The sequence below is a fragment of the Nematolebias whitei genome, chromosome 1, assembly GCF_014905685.2.
Source record: "Nematolebias whitei isolate Nwh7 chromosome 1, NemWhi1, whole genome shotgun sequence".
Taxonomy (NCBI): domain Eukaryota; kingdom Metazoa; phylum Chordata; class Actinopteri; order Cyprinodontiformes; family Rivulidae; genus Nematolebias; species Nematolebias whitei.
The window spans coordinates 49,395,634-49,408,642 of NC_056498.1; the positions used below are offsets into that span (position 1 = coordinate 49,395,634).

Consider the following 13,009-nt stretch of genomic DNA (forward strand, 5'->3'; position numbering starts at 1 on the left):
ACACACACACATACATACATACTGTGTTGGTGCGAACGCTGAGTCAGCGTTTTTCAATCCAGCTTCTGCAGACTTTGTGCTTTTTTTAGTCAGTTATAAATCAAAATAATCAGGAGAGATGGGGGTCGTGACTTTATTTTTTTTGTAACTTTAATACTTTTCAGAATATTTAACTTTAATTACAAATAAAAATACTTGTTTCTTGGAAATCTGCTTCAACATTCTAGCTTTTTTGACTATGTGCAACTTTTAGTTTTTAGCTACCATATAGTTTATTTTACCTCTTTTTTTTTCCTTTTAGCTATTATTCTGCTATATTTTAGCTAGTTTTTGATACTTTTCTTTTAGCTGTTAATACTTCTACTTTTAAATATGATTTCTGCAGCTTTAATTTTTTTAGCTTTTAGAAACTGTTGTGCTTCTTTTAGCTTGCCTTTTGCTACCTTTGACTTTTAGCTGTTGTATTGCTTTTTTACCTTTAGCTAGTTTTTTGCTTTTTAGTCTTAAGCTAGTGTTTTCTACTTTTCGTTAGTGTTTTGCTACATTTAGCTTTTAGCTGGTGTTACGCTTCTTTTAGCTTATCTTTTGCTATTTTTGGCTTTTAACTGTTGTTTTGCTCTTTTTATCTTTAGCTATTGTTTTCCTTTTTAGCTTTAAGCTAGTGCTTTCTACTTTTCGTTAATGTTTTGCTTCTTTTAGCTTTAACAAGTACATTTGAGCTTCTTTTGTGAACTTCGGCTGTTGTTTAACACTCAGCTTTAGTTCTGTTTTATTTAGTAAAGAGACAAAATTAGTTCCTGCTATAACAGATATAGGTTAAACTGAATAAAGTAAAAACAGGAAGTTGTTCTGGGAAATGATACGTTGTGCTCTTCGTTTTGTTTGACCCACATCTCGGCTCCTTCTCCTTTCACAGACTGAAGTCGGCCCGTGATGTCGTCTCTAGGACGGGCCACTCGTTGGCTCTTGGCTGTCTGCATCGATACGTTGGAGGAATCGGGTCCGGCCAGCACCTAAAGACCAGCGTCAGCATCCTGTTGGCTCTCGCTCAGGACGGGTCGTCTCACGAGGTCCAGGTACAGAACTTTACTCAGGAGGAGCAGATTTAGAAAGCGACTCGTGGTTTTTAATTTATTTTGTATCTCTGTTACCAGACATGGGCTCTGCACTCTCTGGCTCTGATCGTGGACTCTAGTGGCCCCATGTACAGAGGCTATGTGGAGCCCACGCTCTCCCTGGTGCTCACCCTGCTCCTCACCGTGCCTCCTTCTCACACAGAGGTTCACCAGTGTTTGGGCCGCTGCTTGGGAGCTCTCATCACCACGGTTGGACCTGAGCTGCAGGGTAACTGTTCCGTCTGTGCAGCCGTCAGAGCAGATGTGGGCAACATATGGTCCGAGGGCCAAAAGTTCCCCTTTGACAGTTTTCATCCGGCCCCCCCAATATCCTTAACTGAAATGAAAACAACTTTTAAATAAGCTGATGAATACCTGCATTTTACCAATGAAACTTAAAGTAGTTTATATTAAACAAAACTTTTTTCTTAAGTCGTAATGTTTCCAGAACTAGACTGAACCTTAAAGGCTCCACAAAGTGTAAAACAAATAAACTTAAACTAACAAATGTGTTGCCACCAAAACCAGTTCACAGAAAGGATGTCTTATATTCCTAGTCATTTTTTTTAATCAAGCATTACGCCACAACAAGAAAAAAGCCTTCCATATTATCTGTCATAAAGAAATGCTATTTTCCAATTCTCTGTGTGACCCTTCAGTTGCATTAAATATCTTGATTTAGCCTTCTGACGGGGATAAAAAATGTTGCCCAACCCTGGAATAGAGTCATATTTCTTTATAAAGTAACGATTTTAGCATTTCTTAGCCAGCAGGTGGCAGTAAAGAATTATTGTCAACTTTATTTATAAAATACATTTAACACAGCAGCTGTTACCAAAGTGCTTAACAATAAAAATCATGGGAGTAATTTTTATGGATAAATAAAATAAAATGATGATATTATTGAAAATTAATTAAAAGCATCAGAAGACAAACAAAATGCAGAACAATAAAATACTAAATCAAATCACGATGTGTTAAAAGCCAGAGAAAACAGATGAGTTTTGTACAGAACAGTATCAAAAATGTAGCAGAATAATAGCTAAAATGTAGCAGAATAATAGCTAAAACGTAGCAGAATAATAGCTAAAACGTAGCAGAATAATAGCTAAAATGTAGCAGAATAATAGCTCAAATGTAGCAGAATAATAGCTCAAATGTAGCAGAATAATAGCTCAAATGTAGCAGAATAATAGCTAAAATGTAGCAGAATAATAGCTAAAATGTAGCAGAATAATAGCTAAAATGTAGCAGAATAATAGCTAAAATGTAGCAGAATAATAGCTAAAACGTAGCAGAATAATAGCTCAAATGTAGCAGAATAATAGCTCAAATGTAGCAGAATAATAGCTAAAACGTAGCAGAATAATAGCTAAAATGTAGCAGAATAATAGCTAAAATGTAGCAGAATAATAGCTAAAACAAGAAAAAGAACAGGTAAAAGAAACAAAGAATAAAAGCTTGTTTTACTTTGATAAAAAAAAAACAATAAAATCAAAATGAGAGTGCTTAAAGTTTTATAAAAGGCAGTTGAAGTGAATTAGATACTTGAGCATCTTTCATTTGTTTACCAACTTTGTCAACACGTTATGTTGTTTATTTATTTATTTTTTTGTCATATTCAGGTTAACACAAGGTCAACAATACAATGTAATGTTCAGGATGTTCAACTCACTAAAAGCAAAAAATAAAAAACAAGAAATACTGAATCATGCAGTAAGGGTACAAAATAAAGTACCAAAAAGAGAAAATGAAATATAATATTTACAAGTTCCAAAGAAATATAGTAAACAACAAAATGGTAGAATATAACGGTGCAAGTAGGATGAATTTGTTTAAATAATTATTGAACATGAACAACTTAGTAACAAATATTGGCCTTTTTCAGGTTTGGCAGCAGAAAATATCTTTTAAAATGTCAAGTTAAAGCCATAAGTCAAACTACGCTGTTGTAACATTGAAAACAGTTGCTTGTTTCCATCTTCCTGTTAATTTTCAGGTATTCAGTAACTCTTAAAATACTTGACTGTCAGAATGAACGACTGAAACAGTCTCCTTCTATAAAGAACAGTCCAGATTAACCTGCTGTAGACCAAAGGAGTGGATAAAGGGGTCACTTAACCATCTTTCCTGAGTATTTGGATATTTAAACAGCCTCCCGTCAGGAACCTGCCTAAATAAACACTAAATAAAATATTTTGACCACTGGCATGGACCTATTGGTTTCTAATTTATTTCAAGTTGTGTTTTTCTTTCCCTCCCTCTTTAAATTCAAAATTTTCAAAATTTTGAATTTCAACTAAATTTGTGATCCAGCTCGAAGGACCAAAATGTTGGATAAATAAATATCCTTTCATTATCTACGCACAAAAAGGAGCCACAAAAAGCCCAGGAGAAGATTTTTAAGGATTTTTACTTGCATGTAGGGGTTCACTGATAAATCAGCCGGCCGATTTATCGGCCCCGATGTCCTTAATTTTCGGAGATCAGCCGATACTTGCATGAGAAACCAATTTTACCGATTGACTGTAGTTTTAAAAATAATTGTCTAAACGTCATTTATATTTCAGAGCACTACCTCACGGCCAGTTAAAACAAGTTTGTATTGCTTCTAGGATCATGTTCAAGGGTACGTTTTTCAATAAAATAAGATCAGAAAATTGAAGGTGCATTTTGACCTTATAACACCTGACAGTATCGCTTATAAAACAAAATCGGTTTCGGACAAAATCGGAATTGTCAGGTCATACTTTTTAGAAATCAATGATCAGCCAGAAAACTGCAATCGGTGCACACCTACTTGCAAGGGCAGACGGTCACGAAGCAGGATTTCACAGATGTACGAACTTACGTGCTTAGAGCCGTGAGAATGTGCAACCGGACAGAAAAGCAGGAAATGTTTTTATAATGATCAGCTCCTCCAGACTGCATCAGGTGCCTGCAGGCTCCTCTCTGACCTCACACTTTCAGCATTAGCAGTGATAAACATCCATAAACCTTTACCTAAATTCCCCTGACGATGAGCAATCCACAACTAAAGTTAAAAAAACAACTGGACTTCAAAAAACTGTTGAACTCTTTTTAAAAACACGATTTTATTCCCTCGTGTTTGGCGCAGCCTGAAATTTGCTCTGCACTACTATTATTTTTATTGCTCTTACTGTTTTAACTATTTTACTCTTTTATGTGTTTAAATGTTCTTGATTTTATATGTGCAGCACTTTGTTGCAGCTGTGGTTGTTTTAAAGGACTTAATAAATGAAGTAGTAGAATAGAAGTCCAGTTATTTTTGTTTTTTTTACTTTTTTTGGCTACATTGTGGTGAAAATGAGGTTTTTGATTAAGGTTTTATAGGGTGGTAAAGCTTTAGTTCTTTTTATGAATGATTGTAAAGATGTCCAACAGGAACTATTCCTGCTTTCTGTGTTTGGCTCCTCTTACAAAGACGGTTTTGCATTTTGTGTGGGCAGCGAAACAAGCCAGGGCACTTTTTGTTTTACAGCAGGAATAAAATTGGGTGTGGCCAAACCTCGCTCAGTTTTATTGTATATGATTTGCAGTGACAAACGCCGGAGGGCCTTTTGTTCTGCTCACGGTAAATAAAGATTCTGTGTTTTTAATTTTTTTCCATTCATCTGATTTGGTTTGTTAGGAAATGGAGCCACCGTTTCCACCATCCGCTCCTCCTGCCTGGTCGGCTGTGCCATCATGCAGGACCACTCTGACTCACTGGTCCAGGCGGCCGCCATCTCCTGTTTGCAGCAGCTGCACATGTTCGCTCCTCGCCACGTGAACCTGTCCGGCCTGGTGCCCTGTCTATGTGTAAGACACGAGCTTCGTTCTACGGTAGTTTAACGTTCACGTGGCTGTAAAGTCGTGATTTGTTAAGTGTTGCTGCATTCCTGTAGGTGCACCTGTGCAGCTCTCACCTGCTGCTGCGTCGTGCTGCGGTGGCCTGCCTCAGACAGCTCGCCCAGAGAGAAGCTGCAGAGGTCTGCGAGTACGCCATGAGCTTGGCGAAAAGAGCAGGAGACAGCAAAGACAGCTCAACTATCAGTGAGTGTCGGTCAGGATCCAGATCTGGTCGCCTCTGCTTGGAGATGCTGGGTCTAACTGTGTTGTCCTGGTACACGGTGCAGATCTGAACATCACCGAGACCGGTCTGGAGGGCGTTCTGTTCGGCATGCTGGATCGGGAGACAGACAGGAAGCTGTGCTCTGACATCCATGACACTCTGGGTCACATGTTGTCGTCTCTTGCTGTGGAAAAACTTTCCCACTGGCTGAAACTTTGCAAGGATGTTCTCGCAGCAACTACAGGTAAATCACAAAATTAGCACAACACACATAAATGTGTTGTTACCCTTACAGCTCACTGAATAAATGCTTAATTTCTCTTTAAAAAAAGGACTTGGTTAAAAGCTAATGTCTAATGTATATCTGCGCACCACATACGTGATAGAGCAAGCAAAGAATCAGTCAGTCAGTATAGCTTTATTGTCCATAACATTTCTTCACATGGAGATTTATCTTTGACATCTGGCTCATACGTAAAAAAACATTGTAAGTTTAAAAAAAATCCATAAAACTTTTTAAAAAGCTTTGCTAACCCAGTAAAACCAATTCTAAAATGCATGATACATTAAAAACATAAAAACATCTTAGACAATGGTTTGTCATGTGAGGCTACGTTTAATTAGGACCCTATTAAGGACACACAGCAGAGGGAACAGGTTACTTTTTGTACCCATTTTTCTGTACCAGAGGAACCAGCAGTCTTCTGCCAGATGGTACCAACCTGAATAATGGTTGCAGTGGATGAGTTGGGTCATTGTAAACCTATAGTCTCTTTTTGTCTAGAGCCTGACTCTGTAGGTTGCATTTGTTGATGACCAGTGATTTTACAATAGTTTGACCACCCTGGACAACTTTTTCCTGTCACACTTTCAACCTGCTAGGTAAAGATATTTTTGCTAGCATTAAAGCTTGTGAAGATGCTGTCTGACTTTTTTGTAAATACAGTCTGTGTTGGGCTGAAAGGTCAACTTGTTATCAATTATTGTTCCGAGGTATTTAAATTCAGTCACCTGCTCTAACTTCCTGCCCTTTTATAACAGAAGGTCTGAATACAGGTCTGGTGCTGGCTTCTCCCCATCTACCTCTCAGACAAAGCTCCTTGGTTTCACTGACATTAAGGTCCAGTTTACCAGGCAGAGAGCTGATCTATGAGCTGGGATTAGGAGAGGCTATATGTGTCTTTCAGACCAGCGACTAGGGCATCAGCATGCTTAATTAATATGAAGTCTTTGTTGTTATGTTGCAACTCATTTATGTATAACGAGAATAAAAGTGGTGGTAGCACACAGCCCTGTGGAACTCCAGTGTTCAAAACCCTGCAGTTAGTGTTATCAACACAGATGTCTTGGGTCTTTCAAACGTTCTCTAATCCACAACACAAGATGGCTGCTGACATTTAGATCATATAGGCGTTTTAAAAGAATGTGTCTGAACCATATTAAAGAAAGAAAATTATGAGGAGAAAATATTTTTTGTTAATTTTGTATGTATGATAAAACAGTACAAACAAATTTGTTATCCTAAAAAGACCATTAATCCTTGGTTTATAGTTTTGTTTCAAACAAAGTGTTTAATCCTAATCAGTGTCAGGTGCCTTACAGACAACCACTGGGTTGTTGTTGATGCTATTAAACTTTTGTCAGTTTCAAGTTGTTTTTTTTCCAAGATATAGTTGTGTTACTAACAAACTCGTCTGCAGCTCCAAATCTCCGAATAACTGAACTTTGTCCTTTCAGATGTTGGGGGAGCCGTCACCTTTGAGGTAGAGAAGGACGAAGAGGACTCTGAGAAAAAGGACGAGATGGACGATGACACCATGTTCACAGGCCTGGGAGACGATGACAAGTCCAAGCCGTCGGTGGCGCCGCGGTGGGTGACGCGGGTGTTCGCCGCAGACTGCTTGTGTCGGATCATCCTGTTGTGTGAGAACGCAGACAAGCTGCACTTTGACCTGGCAGCCGCCCGCTCCGCTAAAGCCAAGAACCCCAAAGGTACCATTTATCAGCCACCAGCCCTGTACAAAATGAATGTACCGGTACTTGTGTTGAGTTGTGCATCCTGATGGTTCGGTTACTTTGTTTGAGTTCATACTTTGAGTATGTCTGCTGCCTCCGGGGCAAGTCTAAGGTCAGCTCCTTGAAAACAGCTGATCTACGTGTGTTTCGTGTAAAAACTGAACAAAGCAAGACCTGACTAAGCGAGCGTCAGAGGTTTTTTTCCACTGCAACAGGTAGAAGAGCCTGTATTTATATCATCTGGAATAAGTATAGTACAGACTCAACAGTAATAGCACGGTATAAAGGGTCGGCAAGAAGAAATGATAAAACCTTTTACAGAAATGAGACCTAATCAGAAAAATGGTAACCAGTCTTAATAGTGTTATTTTTGTTACTTAAAACTTCTTTACAGGCTTTATAAATAAGTTTCTAGTTCTCAGACAGTTGCTGTTTTCCATCCATCACTGTCCATCCAGGGGATCTGTTGGTGCTCCATTTGTCCGACCTCATCCGTATGGCCTTCATGGCATCCACAGACCACAGTAACCAGCTGAGGATGGCCGGTCTACAGGCCCTGGAAGACATCATTAAAAAGTTTGCATCAGTACCAGAACCTGAGTTCCCAGGACACGTTATTCTTGAGCAGTATCAGGCCAATGTGAGCTGAAACCCTTTGAATTGCAACTCCATTTGAAAAGCTGCAGAATGAGTGAAACGAGGTAAATTTGACTTTGTGTGAACTGTGTGCATTTAGGTGGGAGCTGCCCTCAGACCTGCGTTTTCACACGATACACCGTCTGACATTACGGCTAAAGCATGCAAGGTAAGACGCTTTTTGATTGGAGGGTTAAAATCCTGTTATTTATTTGTTTAGATCTGCACAAAAGTTGCAAAAACACCATTTGGCTACAGCAAACAATTCATGCACTGTACATTCAGACTGTAACCTCTGGTGTACCAACAACTCCCACCATAGTTATTATTTGTCAAAACACCAGGTACAGACATTTGCCCATTTTGGTAATGGCCACCGTTGCTGCAGTAAACTGCAAGGTCATGTGACCGCCTGCTCCGCCCTAATTTTATATGACCCTATGGCTCCCACAAACCGTACCTTTAATTTCATTAGACTATTTTGGAGTGTCTGTAAGTAGCAGGATGACAGGGAACTTTAGGCCCCACATACTCGGGCATACTGTGTGTACTCCGTGAGCCGCGCGGACTAGCCGCAGATGGCTGAGACTTCATATTCGAGCGTACACCCTGATGGGCTGCAGCCCAGCTCTGCAGGTAAGGGGCTTTTACCTTCGGGACAAATTGAGGTCGATGATTGGTCATTTGCAGACACGCCTGCTGGATTGATTGAGAGGTCGCATCGCAGATCCGACTCGTGAAAAAAAAAAAGGAGAGCTGCCGGCGGCCCTGGGTAGAGGCAGGGCGGCTCAGGAGCAGCAGCAACAGCGTTGTTCTGTGTTTATAGGTTGTTAAGAAAACGTTCTTTAAAAACAAACAAAAAAAAAAACAGGGAGCGCCGGCCCTGCAGCCCACACATCAGACCGGCCCACCGGGACATCTCCAGACTTTCGCGATTAGCCACGCCAGTTCTGAGCGTAAAGATTTTCATTCTCTCTTGACAAATTCCTTCATTTCTCACAGTTTCAGTCATGGCGTCAACAGACGAGGAGGAAGTGATCGCTTGTTTCTTGGCAAAAAAAAAAAGGCCATTAAACCAGATCAAGGATGAAGAAGGGGGAATTTAATACATTGGTGAAAGACATGAAGACAATGGACAGCGATAAACATTTTGAATATTTTTGAATGGATTCTAGCGAGTTTGATGAGCTAGTTGGGCGCTTAGCCCCGTGTCTTCACCGCCAGGGCGGCCACCGCACACCTGTCGGCGCTGCACAGAGAGCGGCAGTCGCGCTGCGCATCCTTGCGACTGCACTGAGAGCGGTTGGTGTCGCGTACAAAACAGTCCGTCGCCAGGCAGTTTATTGTGCGACACCGAGTACGCGTACGCGTTCGAAAAAATTGATCTTTCCACGAACATGGCCGGCGGACATTCGCTTCAAATCCGCCTCGAGTACACGTGGACCTCCGCTGAGTTAAGTAGTTTTTTTATTTTTTTATTTATAGTGGTGTTCACATGATTTTATTGTTTGCAGTGTATTTAACTGTGGAAGAAGCTTTGTTTAGCGCACGATGTCCAAGACAAATTTCCCCTTGGGAACAATAAAGTATACATCTATCTATCTAAGTATGTGGGGGCCTTAACGGAGACGTTACTGCAAAGTGAGTTATAATCCTTTTAGAGCAGTTGTTCTCAGAGCAAATGGAACAGAATGGTTATGAAATTAAAATTTTTAAAATAAAAACGTGCCTATATTAAAATACTTGATGCATAGTTACTATGATCTTCTTGGGGGTCAGGAGGCTTGGACAATTTCCTTTTTCCAAAATGTTAGTGAAGTAACTGATAGTAAAGAACGAGTGACCAATTACTAAAAATACTTGTTTAGCCGTGAAATAAAACTTTAGGTATTGGAGTCAGATTAGTCAGAGTGACACACAGTCTGGATGCTCTCTTAGAGACACGGTGAGTTCAGTTATCTGGGAGAGGCTGGGAGTAGAACCGCTGCTCCCGCACATCCAGAAGTGGTTCAGACATCGGGTAAGGATGGACCCTGGACACCAGAAAATCAATGACTCTCGGATATTCTGTGTGTGTCTGAAGGTTTGTAGCACGTGGATCGGCAGTGGCGTGGTCAGCGATCTGAATGACCTGAGACGAGTCCACAACCTGCTGGTGTCCTCGCTGGACAAGGTGCAGGCTGGGAAGAGCTCCTCCAGTCAGCTGTACAGTGAGAGCGCCACCACCATGGAGAAGCTGGCTGTGCTGAAGGCGTGGGCGGAGGTGAGCTCGGAGAGCATTCCTCCTTTTTACTCATCAAACTAATCTGACCGCACTCGCTGGCTGTCCTCGTCAGGTCTACGTGGTGGCGATGAAGGTCAAGAAAGAGGCGGAGTCTAAGCCCGCCAAACCGGTCGGAAGAGAGGACGAGGATGAGGACGAAGAGGACCTGGGCGCTGACGTGCTTCCTCCTGACAGTCTCATCACTTTAGTGCAGCCAGAGCTGCCGTCGCTGAGCCGCCTCTGGCTGGCCATGCTGCGGGACTACGCTCTGCTCACTCTGCCCGCAGAGTTCTCAAGTCAGCTGCCGCCTGAAGGTACCGCCAGCTTCTTCTCCGTCAGCTGAGAATCTACTTCTAAAAGTGCCCCAGATTTACATTAAGCTTTTGGATTTTCTGTGAAAACGCAGCGTGGACGCTGAATGATTTAGCAAATACTTGTTGAAGAAGCTGAAACTATTGTTAACGTTAAAAGAAGCAAAAAGCTAGCTAAAAAAATAAGAAAAGACACTAGCAAGCAGAACTACTACCTAATGGCTAAAAGTAGCAAAATTCTATCTAAAAGCTCATAGTAGCAAAACATTACTTAAAGGCAGCAAAATTTTAGCTAAAAGCTAAAGTAGCAAAAGAGTAGGTAAAACATTTTAAAGATATTTCAGCAGTTTAGGTGTTCAAACGTTCAGCTCCTTTAGGAGAACGGTGCTATGACTGTTGGTGCAACTTTAGCTTTTTGAAATATTTAGCCTTTTCTGCCGTTTTTTCCTCAGAGAAAATGAATTGAGCTCATTTTACATCCTTCAGATCTTTAGATCTGTTTACAATCGTTTACTGCTCCTTTCATATTTTGTTTTCGTTCAGCTTCTTTCATGCAAATTTTAAAATATTTTCAGCTACTTAGCTGTTTTTTTCAGCTGTTTTGTGCTCCTTTCAGATTCTGCTAACTACAAAATGTTTGTGCTGCTTCTAACTTCTTTCTGCTAATTTCAGCTTATTATGCTCCTTTCAACTTATTTCTGCAAGTTTCAGCTTTTTCTGCCTTTTCAGCTACTATTTAACTTGTTTTATGCTAATTTGAGCTTTTTAAGCTAATTCCACACTTTTTGTACTCATTTCAACTTTTTTAAGCCAAATTCAGTAAATATGTGCTCTCACCACGGCTCTCACCACCTCCTTCTGGTATTTAAGCTTCCTTCTGCCTTTCTAGCTACTTCTCAGCTGTTTTTTTTTTTGTTTGTTTGTTTTTGTTTATTCTTTTTCAGACAATTCCCACTTTTTTGTGCTCATTTCTGCTTCTTTCAGCCTAATTGGGCAAACGTGTGTTCTTTCTGCTTCTTTTGCAAATTTAAGCTTGTTCTACCATTCAAGCTTGCTTTTTTTTTTTTAGCTAATTTCAGCTGTTTTCAGATAAATTCAAGATTTTTGTGGTCATTTCTGCTACTTTCAGATTACCGTTATTAACTTCTTTATGCTAATTTTAGCTTGTTATGGTCCTTTCTCATTTTTTTTGCTCGGTTCAGTTTTTTTCCTCATTCAGCTACTATTTTAGCTAATTTTAGCTTTTTCAGCTAATTCTACATTTTTAGCTCATTTCAGCTCTTTCTGCATTTTCATCTATTTTTAGCCTTTTTTTTTTTTTTTTCCAATTTCAACTTTTTTTGTTAATTTCTTATATTTTGTGCTAATTTCTGTTTATGTAAGCCTAATTCAGCAAATATGTGTTCTTTCTGCTTTCTTCTGCTAATTTGGGCTTGTTCTTCCATTTCAGCTACATTTCAGCATGTTTTTAGCTAATTTCAGCTGTTTTTCAGCAATAAGCATTCACACTGCATTTTCACAGGAAATGCAGTTTCTCTAGTTAAAAGTAGCAACAACTGATCTCTTCAGATGAACGTTTGAACTTTATCTGGAGGATTTCAGGGTAAACTTTTAAATTGTCACAAGTTCACCTGTTGGTTGTTTAAGATGCTCTAAAACTGAACGTTTAAGCAAATTAAAATCCAAATACCTTCCTGACGTGGGTCTTTTCGCAGGTGGAGCTTTTTACACCCCAGAGACGATAGACACAGCGCGGCTCCACTACCGCAACTCCTGGGCCCCGGTCCTGCACGCCGTGGCCCTCTGGCTGAGCAGCACCGGGTTTGGAGCAGGCAAAGATCAAGAGGACGTCTCTTCGGCTCCCTCCAAGTCTCCTGAAGGCTCCTCCAAAACGAGGACTTTCGAGGAGTCGGTCAACGACCGGATGCATCTTTTGTTGGGTAACGCTGCTTTGTGTTTGTTTTACCGTCGTGCATCGAGCAGTGAGGGAGTAGACACACCCTGAGTGTGCTTTGGTGTTCTGTCTGTCAGGTGTCAGTATCGAGTTCCTCTGCTTCCCCCGACCCGAGGAGCCCATCGAACACGTGATGTCCTGCCTGCAGGCGCTGTCCACGCTGCTGGAATCTCCGTGGGCTAAAAAACACATCGCAGAAGACCAGGTAACGTAGTCCTGTCTGTGGAGGAAGGTTTGCACCGAGAATCGTTCGAGATGTTGTAGTTCGCTGTGGGATTGTCTTTGTTAGAATAGAAGTCAATAAATCTTCACTTTAATTTTCATCTCTAAAACGCGCTTGTTGAAGAAAAGGATGCTTCATACGCATCAAGAAAGTAGTAATCAACGCAGGAGTGAGTAGCTTCTCCCTTTTTTTGTTGTTATTGCAAAACTATTTTAATAAAACAGTCAGTTTATTTACAGCTTGCCGCACGTTGTATCGATCTAGTACATGAACAGTTTAAAATAAATCATCTTCTGATTTTTATTTGCCTCCGATGATTCGGATGTTTCAGGATCCTAGAAATCCATGATGTGTCCAAGATGTGTTAAAGGATCTGAACATTTCAGCTGATATTAAAAAAAAAAAAAAAAAAAAAA

General features: G+C 40.4%; 1 protein-coding gene across 1 annotated transcript in view; it reads left to right on the forward strand.

Moving 5' to 3' along the window:
* heatr5b (HEAT repeat containing 5B) overlaps positions 1-13,009 on the forward strand; it is a 36,460-nt gene that overhangs the window by 10,870 nt on the left and 12,581 nt on the right. The window contains exons 18-27 of the mRNA XM_037678188.1: positions 917-1,076; positions 1,155-1,344; positions 4,768-4,937; positions 5,024-5,171; positions 5,255-5,434; positions 6,928-7,182; positions 7,665-7,846; positions 7,943-8,011; positions 9,926-10,105; positions 10,179-10,419. Of these exons, the coding sequence (XP_037534116.1) occupies positions 917-1,076; positions 1,155-1,344; positions 4,768-4,937; positions 5,024-5,171; positions 5,255-5,434; positions 6,928-7,182; positions 7,665-7,846; positions 7,943-8,011; positions 9,926-10,105; positions 10,179-10,419 (1,775 nt within the window). The remainder of the gene's footprint in view (positions 1-916; positions 1,077-1,154; positions 1,345-4,767; positions 4,938-5,023; positions 5,172-5,254; positions 5,435-6,927; positions 7,183-7,664; positions 7,847-7,942; positions 8,012-9,925; positions 10,106-10,178; positions 10,420-13,009) is intronic.